We start from the raw sequence: 21838 nt of genomic DNA, 5'->3' as shown, positions 1-21838 counted from the left end.
GAGGAGGATGGGTTTTTTTCTTCTACCTGGGTAATCCGGCCACACAGTGAGGCATTCTGGGCTGGGCATACCAGTGGGGTATTTCTTACAGTCTATACCAAGAGACTAGACTGGTGCTTCACTTCAGTAGTCCTCACTTAATTTTGCTTACAGAAGAATAAAGAGAGAAATGTGCTGAGAAGGGAATTTTCCAATCTCTGCTGCGGTGCTTTGACATTTACACGTGTGTGAGTACCCAGTGCTGCAGCTTGGGCCCAGCTCTGCTGATCCCAGCACCGCTCAGCAGCTGCATCCGTCCTCTCTCTGCTTCTCCAAGGGCACAACCAGGGCAGCTGCTCAGGATTTGTACTGCTGGGTACCTTGAGCTTTCGGTTACACTGATGCAAAATGGGAATGGAATGCTCAGCATCTTCAGTGCAAGGAGCCAGCTTGCACAGCAGTGAATAATCAGGTCCAAAGAGCTTAATAAATGGGACATTTTCAGTTTCAGCTGGGTCGTGATCTAAGCGTTTAATAAGCTTTATAAACCAGAAGACCAAAAAAAAAAAAAAAAAAAGTCTTTCAGTGGTTTTTTAATTGTTATTATTTTTCTTTGAATGCCTGTAATGGGGCGAATGTCCTTCAGTGTGGCTGGGCTGAGCACTGCAGCAATCAGCTCCAGGAGCCGGCGGAGCTCACATGAAAGGGAGTGCAAAGCTACTGATTTCCACTGAATGAATAAAAAAATAAACAGCACATTGAAAGCAATTACATCCAAGCTCTATAAACGTCTCCTTGCTTGATAATCTCACATAGCTGAAACATATTTCACAGTGACAGGGAATTTTTGAAAAAGGCCATGTCCCCTTTTGAGAACTGGAAGTGCTCTCAGGGCAGGAGGGCCCTGCTGAGTGTGGGCATCTGTGCTGCCCCAGGGACCTCCTTGGTGGTGGTCCCACATGTGTTGCTACTGTGCTCGTGGAACACTTTCCCAAGCTCTGACTTAGCACTGGGCACAGTTTCTGCTGTGGATCCCAGTTACAGCTCTCGTCCTGAATGTGTTTTCTACTTGTTTTGTCCCCAAGTAACATTCTCCACATAGATGTGGGGCCATTCCTTCCAGCTGGATGTTGTTGCTTCCCCTTACGCTGTGCTCTGTAGAGATGTTCCTGCATTATTTTGTTGATGTCCAGTGATAATTTGCACCTATATTGATGTTCTGGTCTTTCTCATCTCTTTGCTCTCCAGGAGAATCTTTAAGCTTTGCAGATGATTTGCTTTCTGGCCTTGCAACGTCCTGTGTGGCAGCGGGTCGGAGCCATGGAGATGTCCCTGAAACCAGCCTCTACTCAGTTATTTTCAAGTGCCTGGAACCAGATGGTCTCTACAAGTAAGGAGAGGCATGTGGGGAGGTCCTGTGGGCAAGGGGGAACTCCAGTGGGATTACATGATGGTTATTATCCTTTTTGGTCAGCACAGTGTTACACCAAACAGTGGACAAACAGTGAGGCTGTTGCTTTGGGTGTTGGGCTCAACCAGTGAAATGGAAAACCAGTGTCTGCCAGTACAGCAGTGGAACACTGGCAGCCTGTGGGAGACTCCACTTACATTTTCAGTGTGATGGGCTTCCAGGTGCATTGAGTTTGTCTTGCATGGACAAACCAAGCTGATGTTGCACACACTGTCATGTTCCTGGTCAGCTGAGAGTGCAAGATGTCAAGGATGTGAGAGGGGTTGCTCACATCAGTTGATGTTTGTCTCACTAAGACACATTTACCAGATTGGAGAGGCACCAAGTACACCTGTCCACCATCCAGTCACTTCTGTAGGGATGCATGGTCACACCTATGCTGATGTACTTAATCACTTGGCTCTTCTGAGATAACACATATAAAAACACGAGACTGGATTTTTTGTTTGAATCTTAGGAAGTAACTCATATCCAAAGTAAAGGGATAATTTCAGCATCCAAGTATTGACTTCTCTTTCACTGTAGTTTGAAGGGTGTCTGATCAAGAAAGTAGGAGTAAGTTTCCATGGGAAAGAAGAGCATGTGGAGATGGATTGAAGGCAGGGACCTGAAGACGTGGAGGAGGCAGAGCAGAGCCATGAGGCAGACACAGCAGCATGCTCCCTATTATATTTTTATTCCCCCAGAACGGGACAGTGGACACTCAGCAGGTGCGTGCTGTACTCGAGCACACCCATGTTTTCCTGTCCTCATTGCTGCAGCCATGGCATCCTTGTGATGCTGAGGAGTTTTGCTGCCTATACCCCTTGGCAACGTTGTTATACTGGATGATCTTTGAGATCCCTTCCAACTTAAGCCATTCTGTGGTTCTATTATTAATGATTCTATCCAAGAGGTCCCAAAGTGCTGAAGTCTGTGGAAGGATGATGCCAAAGAATTCAGTCAGCTCTCTCCCATTGGGGAGCTGAGATCCTCAGGCCCTTCTCTAGCCATGGCATCCTCTGTCCTGTGGGAGGTGGCACGAGTTGGGAGGGTCAGTGAAAAGGAAAAAAAAGAAAAAAAAGAAGAGGAATAAAAAGGAGGCAAGGAGTTGAAGGAGAGACAGAGTAAGCAAGAGAGAAACACCCAGAGCTTAATGTCAGAGCGACTGTAATAATTAAAACACATTTTGTAGTGAGTAATGAAACTTTTTATGGGACCACAAAAGCAGTTAAAGCAAGAGCTGGCAAATGGTCTGTCAGCGAGAACTTTTAAGATCTTGATTAATACTTTCCCTTTGCTCCCCCTCCACCGCCCCAAAGTTAAATATGTTGACAGCCTCCAAAGATGGCAGAGTCTTTATTTTGTATCTCAAGCAGAGTGGCGTCCAGGAGAAGGCTCCTCTCTCCATTTCATCATTTTAAATGTTTTCTTGTTAAATATCTATAATGGATAAATATAATTATTAATATCACTGGGAACTGAGTCGCTCTGAAAAGGTGCCAGGGAAAGCCTGGAACAAGTGCAGAGCTCACTAATGACCCACTGCCCATAAACTTGGTTGTGAGCTATCAGCGATTGCAGCTGCCAAAGCGCCAGGCGCGGGACGAGCTGCTGGGTTGGATGGGGGGGTGTGGGGTTGGGAGCCAGGAGATCTGGCTGCTTGGCAGCCCACACTGCCAGATCATCTTCCCCATCTGCTGGGCAGGGATAATTGCGCTCACTCGTCTCTTCAGGGGCTCTGTGATCTAATTCCTGATGGCTATAGAGGGCTGGGAGAGCCTTGGGTGGGAGGCTTTGTTCAGGGTTGTGTCCTGGCCACTCTATGGCCAAAGCCAGGCTTCTGCTTCAAGGTCTTGCGTCACACTGCTGTGGTGGGGACGAGCAGGGCTTGGCAATGCCCTGTGTCCTGTGTTTGTTCCTGGCAGGTGTCTCAAAGGCGAGGAACAGCAGCTCTGCATGGGGAGCCAGCAGGCATCAGTCCCTTGGCACCAGAGGGCTTTGGCCCTATTGCTTCTGCGGGGACAGCGCAGAGTTGCTGGGAGAGGACAGGGTGATGCACAGATGCATTGGCTCTGTCCACTAGCTCATGCTCAGCAGGGCTTGGTGTCCAGTTTTCAGGACTGTTCACACTTACATGCATGTGTACAGACACACATATGTGCTGGCATGTGTGGGGCACAGACCTGCTTTCTTGGCCATCCAAAAAATGTGCACACATCACATCCCCCTTTGCTCAGCATCTGCTGCTGTGTGCACCAGGACACCTGCCTGGACCAACACTCCTGTGCTCAGTGTGTTTGCAAACACTACTGTGCTTGCACATCCAGTGCACACACGTTTGCTCCAGCCTGAGAGCCAACCAGCACGTGTTTACTTAGCATCTGTGCATTCTCAGATACATAAGTACACACATTAAATATTCCTCTTTTCAGATGTCCATACAGTTGCGACAGAGCATGAAGAAAGCCAGAACAGTGAAATGTGAGGCTAACACTCTGTTCTGAGCCCGCGTGGACATAACAACAACAGAAACACGGGCACGGGGTCACTTCTGAAATTGAATTTCTTCTGCTTGTTTCATTTGTTTTTGTGGGGAAAAAAAAACAGCTTTGTTGGAAGGCTCCAAGCTGGTATTAATCCTGATTATAGCAGCTCGGCAGGGATCTGTGCTTTTCTCCAGGCTGGTAGGTGAGCACACAGATCCTGCAGCATTGGAGCTCTTCAAAAGCAAATGCTTTTGCTTGTTCAGTAGTCTGAGGGTATCACTGAAGGGGGGCTGTGAGATTATGGGAGTCTCTTCTGCTTTGTAAATGCATCTGATGTCCTGTCCCATTTCTTCTGCAGTACCTATGGCAGTTTCACTGCTGTTGGCCACTTGTTTGGCATATTACCACCCTGAGATCAAAGCCGAGCTTGTGCATGAAAAACAAATCCAAAAAAATGCTCTGCAGACAAGCAAACAAGCAGTCGGATTGATTCCTCTGCTTTTGAGACTTCTGTAATTTCAAAACACGCACTAACAAAAGGAGAACTGATTTCTTTGTCCTTTGCAGTTTCAGACTGACGGACATATGTTTCCTGTCAGCCTTTTTCTTTCCCCTGCCTGCAGTACACTGGGGTTGAGATGATGGAAAGTAGTCCACTTCAGCAAGGCTGCATGGAGCCATTGGTTGAGGCATATGGTTGATGTGGATGCCCACATGTGGAGGTTAAATTCAGCCTGGAGGACTAACCTTGCATAGCTCATGGTCCTTACATAGCTCAACACCCTACAACCCAACGGTGCTGTTTGTGCTGAGACAGAAGCTTCCCTTGTGCGTCCCACAGCCTCCCTGAGCCTCCAGTCCAGCTCAACTATCTCAGCTTCTCACCTGCCATCCCCTGGGTGCCTGGGGATGCCTCTGCTGAGCTGTACCTGATGGGCTGCTGGAAAGCAGCCCTGCCAACCCAGTACGATTGTTTCAGATGCTTGGGGATACACCAAGAGGTGGGAGCCAGAAATGGAACATTTGGAAAGAGAAATAAACCCCCCCTCTGGCTCCTCTATGGAGCTGCAGTGCAAACACACCAACCTCTTCCCTGCACCACAGATACTATAATTATAGATTAGATTAAATCCCAATGTTTCGCTTTATTTACATTCCTGACCTAGCCTATTCATTTCCGGTGTTTGTGCCAAGAATCAGCACAAAATTTACTGGAAATAATATGGAAGTCATCAGGATCCCTCCCAGAGCCTTTCTTAGGAAGTGTGTTCATGCGCTGACAGGGAGCTCAAATTTACCTTCCCTTTGCTGGCCCACATCAGGTTTCCCATGAGTGATCCCAAACCAGCCCAGGGGATCTGGGAGAGTGAGTTTCAGAAATGTTGGGAAAGTGGATGAAGGTCAGGCCCTCCAATGGGATGGAAGTGGATTTAGAGCTCAGAGCAGCAACACAAAGCTCCTGGCCAAGACCCACATGCCCCGCTCAGCCAGCAGGATGCCTATTGGCTTGGAGGCCATCTCCAGCATGGCCAGGCTTAGCCTGTCATCACACAGTAAAAACACTTCTTTTGGGTGGGTGTAAGGAAGGAGGCAAAGTGGTTGAATGTTGAGAATCTTTGTAGCACTGAGAGACAGCGATTGCAATTCAAGCAAAGCTGAACGCACTGAAGGAGCTGGCTCAGAACAAGACTGATTAATGTTGACTGACCTCTGCCGTATGCATAGCTGGGATAAAAAGTGGAATGGAAACCCTTGGTGCTCAAGTGTCTGCTAATGCTGGCAACAGTCTGCCGCTCCTTATGTGATACTAATTGTTATTGTTGGTCTTCCGTCAGGACGACACATGAATGAGTGCTGGAGAAATCGGAGACAGATCCCAAATAGCTCAGTGGCATGGGTTAAAACACATCTGCTGCAGCCCTTGGCTGAGTCCCTCATGTGCACAGGAGCTGTGCTGCTTCACTGCATCCACCTCTTCTATTCCACATGCTTTCCAGCTTCCCGAAGTTAAGCGATGTATGGCTGTAGTTTCTTCTCAGGCATTCCTGGCTTGCAGATACTCAAGCAAGGCAAGTCAGGAGTAGAACAAGTGCTTGCTAAATCCCAGCCTTTGACTTCTGGCTCTTCCTTTCTCAGCAGACCAGGGTTACTTCAGAACCCAGCTGCCCACATGTTGGCTTGGATGTGTGGTTGTTTTTGCTGAAGTAAATCCAACACTGAGCAGTCTGAACCCATGTGGACTTTGTGCAGATCCCTGTAGTGGTGGAAGATTGGCCCCCTGGGACATGGTCTGTACAGGGAGGACAGAGGCTCAGCACAGTGAGGAGACAGTCTCTGCTAATGTCAGTGACATCCCATGCATGTTGGCCTCTTGCTGAAGTTTCCAACATTGACGTCTTTTATTACCACCCTGTGTGGAAGCATACATGTATGGGAGCCACGTGAAAGACATTCCTGCTTCCATCATGTCAGGCAAGGTGCAAGAGGCTCTTCTCAACTTTGTCATTTGCTCCATGGGGTGATGTGAGCAGATTCCTTTGTCTCTCTCACCTCCATCTGTTTTTCTGTTCCCTTGGGCTGTGAAATTAGAAGCTGCCTCTTGCTATGGACAGGGCTCTGAGCAACCTGATTGAGCTGTAGATGTTCATTTCAGGAGAGCTGAACTACATGGCCCTTAATGGTCCCTTCCAACTCAGACAGTTTCATGACTCTGTGTCTGTATCTACCCCAGCCTGGCTGACTCAGAGCAGCACCTTCAGGAGCTACTGCAGTGTGTCTGTTCCATCACTTGCCATCGCCATTCTAAAAGTTGGGTTTGTGCCACAGTCCTCCTTCACATCCATCTCCTAACTGTCCAGCTGCCTGGGACAGATCTGGATCAGGAGCTGCCTTTCCACTGACCTCTGTGGAGCCTTCTCCCTCTGACCTGCAAAGCATATGAGCATCTCCTCACTTTTTGTTGGAAAAGCCAAATTATCCTTCCCAAATTCTCTGCTTTTGCTCCCACCTCATGCCACAAAGAGAAACAGAACAGCCTTTGTTGCCTCCCGCAGCCAGCTCCTCCCCACCCTTTCCTCAGGACATCCGGATTGAAATAACATTCTTGGTGGTTTTGTTCTGAAATCTCCTGGCACCCGAGCTCCAGTCCTGGCTGGGTCCAGGCCCAGTTGCATCTGTCCTCTGGGCAGTGGGAGGAAGGCGGGTGCTGGGAGCAAGGAGGAGGAGGAGGAGCTGCAGCCTGATGGTTGATAGGGGATTGCATCAGGGGGAGTGTGCGAATGGGGGGTTCTTCCTGGAAATGGAAGTGGGGTGGAGAGGAGGGGTTTGGCCTGTTGGTCTGCTGGTAAGCAAATGGACCTCTGCAGGTCCACCTCTTCCCCATCATGAATTTACTCACCCCTTACAGTTATGGATTTGGAGAGTATTTTTATCTCCCTGTGTGTAGAAACCTAATGCCACTAACATAGATTGGTCCAAGTCTTATCTCAGTGACTAATGGCAGAGCAAGTACAAGAGATGCAATATAAATACCAGCACAGATACTGCTGGCTTTGATTTGCCTCTAAGCTAGCAAAAGTTGCATTGTGCTGCTGTGTTGGAGCCCTTTGTTTTGTTCTTCAGTAGTCCATGTTGCAGAGCACCTTTTTTTCTTAAAACTGGAAAGCTGAGGACAGTGTTGATTTGATTTTTACAGCAGTGTTGGGGTTTGGACCGACTTCCCTTCCAGGACAGAAGGATTTTACTGCTTGCAGTGTGTGTTTCTTTTATATTGTACAGGAGAAGTGAGTCAGGACATGGACAAGTGGTTTTGTTCTTATTGACCATTTCTTAGCAGGGGAAACTGAGGCAGGAAGCAGCAGTATGCCTTGGGCTGGAGCTGAATGGAGAGCTATGGGATGCCTTCACTCACACTTCACCTAAGCCCCTCTCTTCAGGAGAGCACTTCAGAGAGTTGTTTCTTTATCCAGAGGCTGTGCAATATATCATACACAAATGTGAGGCCTCTTCTTAACACCCTTGGGTGGGCTGGGCTGTAGATCTGAGAGTTGCCATCAAGGAAATCGAGGCACGCCCATGAAAATGCTGCTTATTTGGTGTCTCACACTCTCCTTCGTTCTTGCCCTCAGTGTGTTTCTTTTTCCCTAGCAGAGTCAATCTGATAGCAGGATGACCTTTTTACACAGCAACAGTGCCCCTTTGCCAGCTGCAGTTCCCCCTCTGCTGCCAGGGCTCCGTGGCCCAGTAGCAGCTCAGCCTGATCTTTGCAGATAATTCAAGTTTTTTATAGCCTAATTCCAGCCTTAGGAAAAACAAAAAGCAGCTCAGCTTTACCCATAAATACACAACAGGAAGGATATGACAAGCTGCTCTGAGACCTTGCTGTTCGGGTACAACTGCACCCACAGGGCTGATCTGAAGACAGAGCTGTACCCGGAGTGAATCAGCTCCCAGAGGCTGGGGATGTCAAGCATAAGAGACGACACTGATCCAAGTGAAAAGATAAGGCTCAATATCCTACCTGTGCATCGTTCTCTCCACATCCCAGAGGCTTTTGGGGTGCCATTACCTACTGGATCGTTCCCAGTAGGTCTTTGAAAGTGGCCTTTGAGTTGTTCCTTGGGTTTGGTGATTGTTTTGCACCAAGGAGTTTGTATTTTTGTCCTTCAGCTTTTCCTTTCTTCAGCTCCTTAGCAGGGTATATTGAAGATTCTGAGTGCACCTGGGCATTTCCATGCTGGTCCAACCTGACCCAGATCCTTCTGCAGTGATAGGATGTAGTGTTTTACAAGCCTGTGGTTAGCCTTGGGCTCAGATGATGGGACAGGAATGTCATAAGGCATGGCCTGCAACCCCAGCTGCAGCTGCTTAACTCTTGCTTAAAAGCAGGTGTGCCCAAAGAGCCCACATTTTGGGAGCTCTTTCACTTGTATGTGCTAAGACAACAGGAATCTCTCTGCTGCACAGGTTCAGAGCCCTCACTGCCTGTCTCAAGCTATATTAGTGCTCAAGTAGCCAAAACCCTACTGCTACTAGGTTTGCAAAATTCAGGCGCCTCTGATTTGGGAGCATCATCCTCAAAGCTCCTGTTAACTTCTGCTGAATTTGTGATGGAGTTGGTTGGCATAAAGTGGAGACACTCAAATTCAGTGAGTACCCTGGAAATAGCTGCTTTTTCCTGAGCTTCTCCACCTGTAGAAGAGAAGTGTTAAAGATGAGCTGTATCCTTTGCTAAGTGTCCAGAAGGCTGCCTCAATAGCTGTTGACAGCTTGAGGAGATGAAATACACTGACTAGAGCATCTCACTTGGGGCTCAGTGACATCATTCATTGTGGTGTCCCTGTCACTGTATGCAAACAGCTCCTCTCTTATTGACCAGATGCTGTCCTTGCAGCCCAAGACACAAAGCCCAGTGTGGCAGCAGAAGGTGAGGATGAGATTCATGAGGGATGCTACTTCTTGGCTTTCTGTCCCATGATCTGAACTTGGCAGATCCTGGCTGCCTACAGCTCCAGTCCATTGCCACCTTGTACTGCCAAGGACAGGTATATTGCCTTGAGGAGCAGCATCCCCAACTACATGTCCTCATCACTGCTGCTCACCTCACACACATACGCACTTTCCTCTGCTCATCAGGACTGAGATAAATTTTATTATACAGCAATATGGTTTCTGTTATGAAAAGAGGAAAGAAAATACCCAGGCTTTCACTGAAAGCCTTTGGAGCCAAAGCTTATGTCATAATTTAAATGTTTCTAAAAAAAGGCATAGAGGGTGAGGGCTGCTCTTTGTTCAGGGAGTGACAACTGGAAGGCATAGGAGGGCAGGGGTCCTCTTGTCCCTGGATGAGCTGATGGAACTGTGGAGATCTGCTGCCATAGGGGTTGTGTCCAGATCAAGAAGGCTGGCTTCACTGGCAGATGGTTGCCTAAATGGCTGAGACCATTGGTTGGGCAGCTTGGTGCTGACAAATTGGGCTGTAGACCATCTGGGATGTTCAACCTTTGAATCAGAACCTATTGCTTTCCTTCCATATTTTCTGCTCTTGATTTCTGCTGGGGAAGCCCCAGGGCTGTGCACAGAGCAGGGATCTGAGCAACATCTGTACACACCAACCCCTGGCATCATCTTCTCCTTTCTTTTGAGCATCTCCTGCTGCCCTGTATTTATGGAAACAGCCTCAGCTCTTAATCTTGTTGCACAACCCTGAGCAGAAATGCCTGCTGCTGGGCCAGGATGCTTTCATATTATTTTTTTTCTGTCTGGTTTGCGTCATTGCAACATCACAGCCTTCCAGCCCTTCCGTGTCAGCTTTGTGCTCACTGCGGAGCCAGGATGCTGGGATGTGCCTTGCACACACTCCCCAGGAAGTGATGGGCAGGAGCAAGCACCCTGAACCAGAACACTTCTTCAGTGCCACTCAGCACGTCACCCAAAGGCATGAGAGAAAGTGTTCCAAGCTATTAGGGCTGCCACAAGTTGTGCTTCTGTCCTGCACAGTATTCCTCTTCCTGATGAGCATCCATTGTGCACAGCCAAGGGCTGATGTGTGTCCCAGCACGGACAGACTGCTCTCCAGTGCCAGTTGCTGTCTCTGTAGCTGCAGGCTTCTTCCCTAATTGTGATCTTAGCTGGACCAGAGTAAAGCTGGGTTGCTGCCCAAGAGTCGCATCAGTGCTGCTCTCCCTGCTTTTGTGCCCATAAAGTAAATTGAGATAGAAGCAGGACTCTGTCTCTTGTGCATTGGCACAACCTGCTTCATGACCATCAAGGCAACACGTGGGAGGCTGTGGGAAGCCCCTAGGGTTCGTGTAAAACTCCACAGTATTCTGTCCCCATGGGTCATGGTGTCCATTGGCTGTAGGCCCACATATGTGAGATGTGTGACAAGGACTGGTGGTGTGTCTGTCCATCCCATGCATCAGCTCGGAACTGAGGCACCTCTTTTCTGGAAGCTTTTCCATACCAGTAGCAGGAATGCATAGCTTAGCACAACCCCACACCATGTAAAATCACCCTGCAGTCTCCAGCCCTCGCAGACCCCCTTCTGGCTTTCAGCTCTGCCCATACTTTGTACCTGCTGTACGTGGGATTGTTTTCCAAGAGGAAACACGAGATGAAGCATTAACTCCACAAGGGCCTTTCTGTGCAATGTGCAGGGTTTAAATATTTATGTTGGCAAAAAGTGTGTAATAGGCAGCTCGAGATCAGAGATAATGAAATTGAGGTGTGCAGAGAGACAGGGGGATATAGAAACAGAGGGGAGGGGGACCCAAGCGGGTTGTAGTGTGCGTGCAAAGGCAATTGCTTTTGTTTTTATTAATACCCACCTGTTTGGGGAGAGGGATCCAATCACGTTGCTGGGAGCTCTGCAGCACGTGCTGGGAGGGGAATGTCCCAGCCTTGTGTGGTGGCCATCCTGGTGGCATGCAGGGACATTCCTGGGGGTATCATCCACGAACGATGTGTGGCCCTGAATCATTAATAGTGCTGATACAGGATCCCTCGCTCTTCTAGATTGCTGCAGTCAAGGTTATGTACCAATGACTGTCTCTGATCAGGTAGTAATATGGTTTGTGTTTGTAGCAGAAATGCTAAGTCACAGCTTGAAGCAGTGTTTGAGCACCTGGTGGGAAGGCAGGGGCAGCCCAGGGCAGCACAGGTGTATGCAATGCAGCTGAGTGACCAGAACGGATGGAGCCAGGATCCACCCCTTCCCAGACCTCATTTAAGGATTGCAGTGGGGGGATGAAGGTTTTTTTGCTGGAGATCCCTGTGTACCTGAGGCCTTCTGAAGGTAAGCAGCTTCTTTCCTTTGTTTCTGTGCCTATGGCTGTTGAGTTTGAGCAAATTCTCACTTGTTGCTGCCCTGGGACTTTGCTGCTCTGCTGTCACTTCTGTGTTTTCCATCATGTTACAGCATCATGTGGAGGATTCCCTGTTGGGTCAGGAGCTGTTTGTTGCTGTGACAACAGAACGCTTAGTAGGGAAGGTCCGTGCTAATGTGAAGCCTTGCACTAATGAAGAGCCATGCGTGGGGAGGGCTAGGAGAAGGGGAGTGGGCAGGGAGGTATTGGCACAAGCTGCCCAGGGAGGTGGTGGAGTCACCATCTCTGGAGGTACTCGAATGGTGGAGATATGGCACTGAGTGGTAACATCAGTGGGCATGGTGGGATGAATTAGACTTGGTGATTTTGGAGGTCTTTTCTAGCCTAGATGATTCTGCACTGTGAGGAGTGGGCATAGAGGATGCTGCAGGGAGAGCTCATTCCATTGCAGGAGGGGAACAAGGAGCTCATAGAATAGCGAAGGGTGCTGCTCTTTCTCAATTCATTATCTTTACGAGACAACAACTTCTCTCTCCCCACTTGCAGCAAATCCCCCAGAAGTGGGGGGAGAGCCCTGCGCCATGCAGTGGGACCACAGCCAGCGGTGCAGCCCCCAGGGAGGTATGAAATGAGGCATGAATGGAGCGTTAGGAGAGAATGGAAACTCTCAAGCAGCTCCCAGGCCGACTCTGTTGCGGGGGGTCCCTTACTCACGATGACAGCACTGCCTCTCATAAACATGCATTTCCTCATCCCCGTTTGTTTCTCTCTCTTGTGCAATCGCGTGTACCAGACGGGAATGGGAGTGAGTCCCAATGGTACGTGAATGTGTCACAGAAAACCTTCCCACCCTGCCACCAACGAAGTAGTGAGAAATAACAACAGGATTTGAAGGAAGATGGAGGGGGGGGAGAGGGAGGAAGAGAGAAAGAAAAGATGGGGAGCTGGATGAGTTTGCTACCAGCCATGAGTTATTATGAGTGTAATTTTGAGGGCATGGCTGTGCTGGTAGTTTGCAGTGTCAACTGATGCTCAGAAGCCCCCATTGCACTCAGTGCTGGGCATCCTCCTGGGAAAACAAAGTTGCTTCCCCAAATGACTTTACTGGGTGGGGAAAAAAAGGGACAAAAATAGGGGAAAAGTGCCTTGTCTGAGATGACACAGTGCTGAAACCAAGAGAGAAGATCCATCTCCTGTGCTGGGCTGTTTCACTTGGGAAGTGAGAGGATCACAGCTCTTGTGCTTCCCTCCCATTGACCATGCTGGGCATCATCCAGGCTTTGCTTCCAAAATAACTCTTGGAATAGATCACAATCAAGGTGAGTTGTGGTTTTAGGGTGTAGGGGCATCATACACCATCATACAGTCCCCTGGGTTGGGGCTGATGGAAGCAGTGCTGGAGCCCTCACCTGAGCCCATGGGCAGGATGGAGGAGCAGGGTGTCAGCTCAGAACAGCTTCTGGGAGCTGCAATCCTTGCTCCTGCAGCAAAAAGCAGGAGAGGAGGCCTGCAGGAGGGATGATGCCTCTGGAGCATCACCTCTGGGCACTTCACTGACCCAGCTTATTGCATGCTCTGTCACAGGAGTGAGGTGGCTCTGTGCTGTGGAAGCAGCGTCCAGCCTCTCAGAGGCCATCTGGGGGTAGCAGAGTTTGCTGTCAGGACTGCTCGGCCATATAGCCACCATTTCAATAAAGAAATGATTAAAAGGGGGTTAGGGGGGTGGTGTAGAAAAACCCAAAACATCTGTTTTACTTCAAATCGGGTAAGATTCCTTTGCTCGCAAGGAATGTGTAAATCACGCCGGGCTGGGAGATGTACATAACCCTGCCTGAAAGCTCCCTTGCACTTCAAACGAATTCTAACGTACTTACTGGGATTTTGTTTTTATTATTTGTTTTGCTCCCTGGCCCCACTGGAGCTGTGAGAACCGTGTCCCCTCCAGCCAGCAGGAACCAGGACCTGGCCAGCATCCTTCAGTTGGGTGCACGGTGGGGACAGAGCAGCGCAGGGTACAGCTTGGATCTGCCTTGGGTTTTGTGAGCGGAGGCATCCCCCACCTCCCAGCCCCATTGTGTGCTTTTTATTGTTGGCTTTGTTTGATGCCCAGGGCAGGCGATGCTGGGGGACAAACCCAGTGGAGATGGGCTGTGCTGGCGGGGAGCACGCGGCCTCCCCGTGCCGACCAGCGGCGGTCGGTGCGACCCGTCGCCTTTCTTCTTGGGCTCTCAACCAGGAGGCCCTATTGTGGTGGCTTATATAAGAACAGAGAGCCATCAACTCGTTTGACATAGACCACCCACCACTCCTCAGATGACACTGGCTTTTGAAGTCGCTACCAGTCTGGGCTGGATTTCAACCAGCGGTCCAGATGGAAGCCAAGCCCCCAGGAGGATGAGAACAAGCCCCACCAAGGGGAACTCCTGGGGTAGCGAGCTGTGGAGTGTCTGGTTCTTGTTTAGAAGGACTGTGAGGTTGGGAGGGGAAACATTTCCCAATTTGCCGAGGGTCACCACCTCCCTCTCCCCCCATCTCCCCAGGGCCAGCCATGGCCAAGCTTTGCAGAGCATTTGTAGGTTAAGTGGCTGGGATGGTGAGCTGTGAACATTTCCATTGTGGAGCTCGTCAGGGGTCCAGGGCCTCTTCTTTCTCCTTTCTCCCTGGCACAATGGGAGGAAGAATCTGATTTATTCCCCCTCTCCTTCTTAGCAGCCTTGTCATGTCCTGAGCTGCAGTCCTGATGGGAGGAGGAGGGTTGTGCTCCTAGCACAGCCCAAGGCACAGGAACCCAAAACAGTGTCCTTTTGGAGGCCCACCTGGTGGGCAGAACTTGTGCTAATGCTTTCAGATGAGCTGAAAGGTGCCCAGCTGCAGGTCTGTGTGTAGAAACAGAGCAAAACCTCAGAGTGATGGCTTACCTCCAAGCATGTAACACTGGTGGAGCCCGGGCAGGAGGCTGGGGGGTGCCTGGGGCTTTACATGGCATCTCAGGGTGAGTCCCAGCAGAACAGGGTCCTGACATTTGGCAGATGAATGCAAGCTGCTTTTGCTTTGCCAGAGACGGAAGCACCAGTGTCTACCAGAGAACACTGGGATTCCCCTCCTGGGTGAGCTGGGGCTGTTTGGGACCTTGCCAGGTGGAGGGGACATCTTGCCTAGGCCTTGGAACTGGCAGTGGAATGGTGAAGATCCTGGCAGTTCTGCATTGCTTCTGTGAGCACATCTGCTAATTCCCATCTCCACAGCCAGCAGGACAAAAGCAAGGACACAACTGCCAAGAAATCCAGATCCCCAACATCCCCTCTCCCTTCTCTCCTACTATGATGATAGTTTCCCAATGATTCTGTTTCTTCTGTCATCATCTCATCCACAGTGTTTGGGTGCCAACCCCTGAGAGTTTCCTGTGGAGCTTCATGGTAATATAAGACCATGTGCCCTTGGTCCTCGGTGTGAGCATGGGAGCAAAAGCCCCAGGGCTGTGACACTGCATGAATGGTATTTCATGTCAGGACTGCTGCTTTGGGTGTGCTGTCCTGCTCCGGTGCCAGGGAGCTGTTCTCTCATCCACATTTCATCCCCACTGGCAGTTTTGTCCAGCACAGCAGCACTTCTTTCCATGGGACTTGATCTGCTCTGCCTCCATCCATGGTGTAAAGCCCCAAAGCATGAGCCAGGCACCTGCTGGCAGCATCTGATGATTGGTGTTTTATGTGCTTCCAAAAAGCACCTGACACCTGAGGCGTGTGGTGCAGGGACATTTATTTCCTTCCATCTGACAGCTGTGCTCTGGGATGCCTAAGGCAGGTGATGCTGGGGGACAAACCCAGTGGAGATGGGCTGTGCTGGCAGGGAGCACACCAGTGTCTTGTGAAGCTTTGCTCTAATCCCAAGCTGGGGTATGAGCCCACCTGGCCAACGGGCACCACAAACAGGCACAGTGTGAGCTCTCAGTATGAAATGGGGCTGGCAAGGGATGGGGAAATTCACTCCTTCCACACAAGCCCTCACTTCTCAATGTCTGCTTGCTTTAGGATGAGAGGTGAAGGCCTTAATTTGTGCTGGGGGAGGTTCAGGTTGGATGTTAGCTAACATTTTTTTTTTCCTCAGAAGAGTGGTAATGCACTGCAACAGGTCTTCCCAGGGAGTGGTGGGATCACCATCCTTGGAGGTTTTCCATAACTGTGGAGATGTGGCACTGAATGATGTGGTCAGTGAACGTGGTGGGATGGGTTGGGGTTGGACGTGGGGATCTTAGGTCTTTTCCAACCTTAATGATGCAATGATTGTTTGCTTCAGAGGGGTGTTGCTCTCGCTTACCTAAGTTCTCTCTGATCACTGAGTTGACAATGAATTAAAATACATTCCTTCAGCTGGAACAGGAAATGTGAAGCATTGGCAAGAGCATGTCATGGCTGCACCACTTTGGGGAGGCTGAGCCCATATCTCAGCATGGTGCTGGGCCCTGGAGCAGGGTTAGGGTTAGGGTTTTTGCACAGCCACTGTGTGTGTGTGTGCAGCCAGCAGCTTGTAGGCACTCGAGCACTTTGCATGGGTGTTTGGCAGATGCTGAAGCATTTATTGGACTCAGACCCCTTTCCCTGCAGATCATAGTGGTTCAACATCTCATGAAGCTGCACAGGACAGCAGAAATGTTCGTTATCTCCTTAGGATGGGAAGAAATCAACTGCTAAGCCCAGGAAGGTCAGCACAGAAGTCCTTATCTCCCTTCCCACAAATAAGGATCATGAGTAAAGCACTCAAACATAGTCAGCATCATGAGATGAAGTTAAAAAAAATTATGAGCCAGCGTTGTTGTCTATAAATAAATAACATGTTCTGGAGTTTCATTCTCAGCCTTGTGGTTTTGGGTCTTTAGAATTTTGTATTTTGTGTTGTTTTTTTTTTCTCTGCATTGAGAAAGGCAAGAAACATATTGTTCTTCTTTTTTTTTTTTGAGTTCAATTGACAATCTTCCACAATCATTGGATTCCAGGAATTGAAGCTTTAAGCCCCCCCCTTCCCTGCCTTCTCTTCCTCCCCCCAAGAACTATCTTGAGCCGAGTGATAAAATCCCTGCTTTAGCCAACTTTGGGTGGGGTATCTACAAGGAAGGTGTTGCTGACATTTCACGAGGCCACATGTTAATTGCTTTCTATCTCTCTCTAAAAGTTCCTTCTGGTCAGTGTAGTAGGAAACATTTAAGCAGTGTTATTTTATAGGACTTGATGTGCTATTTCTCTGCTGAGGTGGCTGCATTTCCAGGCATGGAGGGCTGCTCTCTGCCAAAACCGTGTGTGCATCCAGTGCTCCTTGGAACCTCTTCGGGCAGAATATATCTTAGTATTGTTCCAAAGGCAGCATCCATGTATGATTGTGCTGAGGACACTGGTGGAAAGGAGGGAGGACATGAGAACATGAGGAGCACATGAAGGAGCACTGCAGGGAATGCTTATTGCTGCAACCAACCTCCTGGGTATATGGGGGGCAGTGCCAGGGCAGAGCTGCCTCATGGCATTCCAGCTTGGAATTCAGAACTACTTGTTGGTCTCATTTTTCCTTAGAGGCTCCCAAAGGGCCCCATTGGCACTATTGGGTGCAGCTCCATCGTTGTCAGAGGAGATGCTGCTTGCTGTGGCCCTCATCCCAAATATTGTGTATGGATGGTCCTGTGCCCACCTCACCCACAGCTGCCATGGGTATTTGTTGTATTTGTTGGACACGGTGAGCAGGAGCCACAGATCTCTGCGCTCTCATCTCTTAATTATTAATTTCTACAAATAAAGGGGAAAAATTACCAGCACACTTATGCAGGGCTGTTAACTGCTCTGAGAGCATTGTGCCACAGGGAGGCTGGGTGGTCAAATGGTTGAGAAAAATGGGGGTGACCATCATCTCCCACTTTTGCAATCTGCCTGAATTGCTGCGGCTCTGCTGGTTGAGATGCTTCACCCCATCAATATCTGTTTGCCATCACAAAAGCAGAGCTGTCAGTGCTTCAAGAGCAATCTTTTGGATGTTAATGGCAAAGCCCTCTGAGATCAGATGCTGAGTGGAAATGGAGAGGGGCAGAGGGCTGTGTGCTGCTGGGGCTGCCGGCTGCCACCAGAGCTGAAGTTGTTGGTGCCCATTCCAGAACAGCTCTCCTTGAGGGTGAATCATAAAATCGTTTGAGTTGGAGGAGACCTTAAAGGCCATCTAGTCCAACTCCCTGCACCAAACAGGTGCTCAGAGCCCTGTCCAGCCTGACCTGCAACGATGGGGCACCACCACCTCTGGGCAGCCTGAGCCACTGCCTCACCAGCAAAAGGAATGGAGCACAAAGCCATTCTTCTGGGAACTCTGAGAGAACTGGTTTCACGTGAGTTAAAGCATTCTCTTTTGACCGGGTCAAAATCACTTTGCTTCTGATGATTTCCCATTTAAGCATGTCTTTTTCATTATTATTTTTTTTTCCCAATCTCATCAGATGACACGAAGGCCGTGTGCGTGGATCAGTTTTTTAATCCAGCCTGGACCATTATGGATGCTGTCACTCTTTGCTCTGTTGGTGTTGGCAGAGGGCAGAAGCACAGCCCAAAGGGGTCCTTCCCCCCAGCAGATGGGGGATGCACTGTGACCCCTGCCAGGCAGCCACGTCCCTCCTGACCCACGGGTGGTGGAATAGGTGATGTGGGCACTAATTGCTGACTATTACCATTGTTTTCATCAAAGTCTGCTGTTTTCAAGGGAAGTGCTCTGGCACCGATTACCTCTCAGATAATGGAGCCTTCTTGATGAAGCTGCCGCGGGCAGAGCAGAGGTTGCACATTAGCTGTGCTCACCCGTTTATAAAGGAAAACACAACCAGCACAGCTAAGCCAGTGACCCAGCATGAGGACAGAGGTCATCTCACAGCAGAAACCCACCTGTTGAGCCCCCTGAGAGCTTGCCATGCTTGCAGTGGCTTGCCCCTAACTACAAGAAAGACACTGAGGCTTGGAGTGTGTCCGGAGACAGACAACAAGGCTGTGAGAGGGCTGGAGCAGAAGTGTGATGGGGAGCAGCTGAGGAAGCTCAGATGGGTCAGTCTGGAGAAAAGGAGGCTCTGGAGAGACTGTATCACTCTCTGCATCTCCTGAAAGGAGGTTGTGGTGAGGTGGGCTCAACCTCTGCATTTAGTAACAGCAATAGGATGAGAGGCAGTGGCCTCACGTTGTTCCAGGGGAGGTTCAGGTTGGGTATTAGTGAACATTTCTTCTCTCATAAAATGGTAATGCACTGGGACAGGCTGCCCAGGGAGTGGTGCACTCACTGTCCCTGGAGGTGTTCCACAACCTTGGAGATAGGCATTATTGACCATGGTGGGATGCGGTTGGACTTGGTGATCTTAGGTCTTTTCCAACCTTAATGATTCTATTCTTCTAAGAAGAGCAATGCCTGCTGAAGGGTGGCTGGAGGGGCTGCAGGATTCCTGGGGTGCCCTTCTTGACACTGCCTGCTCCAATTACTGCTGTTTTATGGACCCAGTGAGAGCAACCTGTGCTGCCTATCTGCCCACAGGAGACTCCTTGCTCAGTAGAACAAGTGGAGATGGCAGCTCTGCAGAGCCTGGCAGTCACACTTTTGACCTGAATTTGAATTCCCCTATTGCTCTGCTGCTGTCCCTTAATTATAGCGGGAGAACAGCCTGTGTGTGGTACTTGTGAAGTTGCACAGCACGGACATCCTTCCTGAGATGCTCCCACTCTGAGCAATGTTCCCTCTAAATTAAGGAAAATGATGTCATGCTAAAGAATTAAATAGCATCTCCTGCCTGCCCCAGCTTTGTCCCTGTGCACAAGTGGGTTCCTTGGCAGTCTGCTGGCATCCTTTCAGTCAGCAAATATTGTTACAGAGCTAATGCTAATTGCTTGGAGAGAGCATGTCCTGTGTTGGGAATTGCTACCATGCCGATGTCAGCTCTTATCAGCTACTGGTGGGATGTAGGAGCAGCACAAGGATTGGGAGTGAGGAGGAGGCAGGCATCACTGTTGTCCCTGATGAGGATGCTGAGAGTTAGGACCACTCCTTAAGTAAAGGTGCCTTAGGGTCTCAATCCCGTTTCAGCTTACAGCTTCAGGGCTGCATTGTTTCAGGGACCTCTGTGCCCAGCTCCTGCCCTGTGTCAAAGGCAGCTTTTGTTTCCACGCTGGGCTTGGGCTGGGTAAATACCAGCCTATCCCTTCTGGAAGAGTGGACAAAAGTTATTGCCCCCACTGCAAAGAAGCATTTTCATTTTGGAGCTTTGATGTTGTGAGCACAGCTCTGAGCTCCGCATCACAGGACATCCATGCAGCCACAGCCTATTTATGCAGAGCTCCATCCAGCACAAAGGCTGTATTTTACTGTCAGATGCTCTCCATTAGCTTCAAGTGTGAAATTATCATTCCCACCCTTTTACCAGCCACACCCTGGTGAGGAAATGATCTAGAAAACAACCTCAAGGGCCTTTTGCAGGATGTGTGCGAGCTGTCCCTTGTCAGTTCAGATCCTACTTAGGGCAGAATTACTGCAGGGAAGTGCAAGCACTGCAGTGTTACTGCATTGCATGGCACCTCGTGCAGAGGTGTGTGCATCCTTCTCCAGCTCATGCAGCTGCATGCAGCCCACCCTTGGTGCATAGGGATGCTGTGACCTACCCCCTTGGCTCCTCTTCCTGTCTGCTTTCTTTTTCAGAGAGAGTGGTGAGGTGCTGGAACAGCTGCCCAGAGAGGTTGTGGATGCCCCATCCCTGGAAGTGTTCAAGGCCAGATTGGATGGGGCCCTGGGTAGCCTGGTCTAGCATTAAATGAGGAGGTTGGTGGCCCTGCCTGTGGTGGGGGTTGGAGATTCATGATCCTTGAGGTCCCTTCCAACCCTGGCTATTCTGTGATTCTTGTTCTTAGCCAGAGACATCTTGCATCCCCTTGATATTCCAGAAGTGACTGATGGGAGCCAGGACCACATTTTTCACTTCTCAGGAAGTCAGCTCCCATAACAATCCAGCGGTGTCAGACCAAGAGATAAAGACATTTTGCTTTCCCTTCATGCCTTCCAGGTTCACTCTGTATGCGGTGGACACACGAGGGAGACACTCTGAGCTGAGCACGGTCACCCTGAGGACAGCCTGCCCACTGGTAGATGACAGCAAGGCAGAAGGTCAGTCTTCAGGCACCTCATTTCCCAATACCAAAACCATTTCCTGTTAATTTTGCTTTTCCTCTATCCATTGCACACCTGCAACCCTCTGCAGTCTCCTCTTCCACACCACAAGCTTCTGTAAATGAGCCCTGGGCATGGGGATATGGAGCTGGGATGGATGGTAAATTGCAAGCATCTTGTAGTGGAGGCTCTATGGTCCTGTGCAGCTCAGTGCTATCATGTCTGTTCCCCTGCATGACTCTGGGGACCTGCCAACAAACATCTTATGGAAAAGGGTGGTTGCTACCTGCAAAGCAAGGGGTGGCCCTGATTGGGACCCAGCCCTGAGTCTTCAGTGGGACAGCAGTAACAGCTGTGCTGGCTCTGAAATGGCAACATCAACCACTTTCATAGTTTCGTTCTCCAGTTTTGAAACCGGTCGGTCAAATTTGTTCTCTCCTTCCCAAAGTGTTTTGCTGTTTTTAAGTTTGAAAATATTTGTCTAACAAAGAAAAGAAGGCATGCTACCTATTTCCTTTCTTTCTACTTTGGGAAACAAACAAAATAAAGTTTTGATTAATGCTTTGTTTGGAGTTATTGATAAGCATTTCCAAAAAATGAACAACAGAAGAAACAAGAGCAAATAAGAGGCTTTAGAGAAAAGGAAAGAAGTAGTTTTCTACATTTTTCATTTCTAAAAAGATACTCTTTTTTACAAGAAAAAAATGCATCTTCTCGTTCAATAAATCAAGCTTCATTTGCAGCTATCCCAGCACCTCCTGCCAGCCTTGCTCACAGTTCTCTGCTTGTTCCTTTTTCCCGCTGTATTGCTATAATGGGATAGAAAGCACCATGGTAATGGCAAGATGGTAAAGTCTTTGGCCATAGCAAACAAGAATGAGCCCAAATGCAGCAGTCTCAGAAATGAAAGAAAATAACTACTTACCTTTGATAGG

At 49.3% G+C, this 21838-nt stretch overlaps 1 protein-coding gene across 7 annotated transcripts in view; it reads left to right on the top strand.

Moving 5' to 3' along the window:
* Positions 1-21838, top strand: part of ASTN2 (astrotactin 2) — a 262038-nt gene that overhangs the window by 232542 nt on the left and 7658 nt on the right. For all 7 annotated transcript variants that reach the window (XM_090121266.1, XM_031601586.2, XM_031601585.2 and 4 more), the window contains 2 exons: positions 1228-1369; positions 20800-20900. In XM_090121266.1, the coding sequence (XP_089977392.1) occupies positions 1228-1369; positions 20800-20900 (243 nt within the window). The remainder of the gene's footprint in view (positions 1-1227; positions 1370-20799; positions 20901-21838) is intronic.

This window comes from Phasianus colchicus, chromosome 19, assembly GCF_987193195.1.
Source record: "Phasianus colchicus chromosome 19, bPhaCol1.hap1.1, whole genome shotgun sequence".
NCBI lineage: Eukaryota > Metazoa > Chordata > Aves > Galliformes > Phasianidae > Phasianus > Phasianus colchicus.
This window is presented reverse-complemented; position numbering and strand designations above follow the sequence as displayed.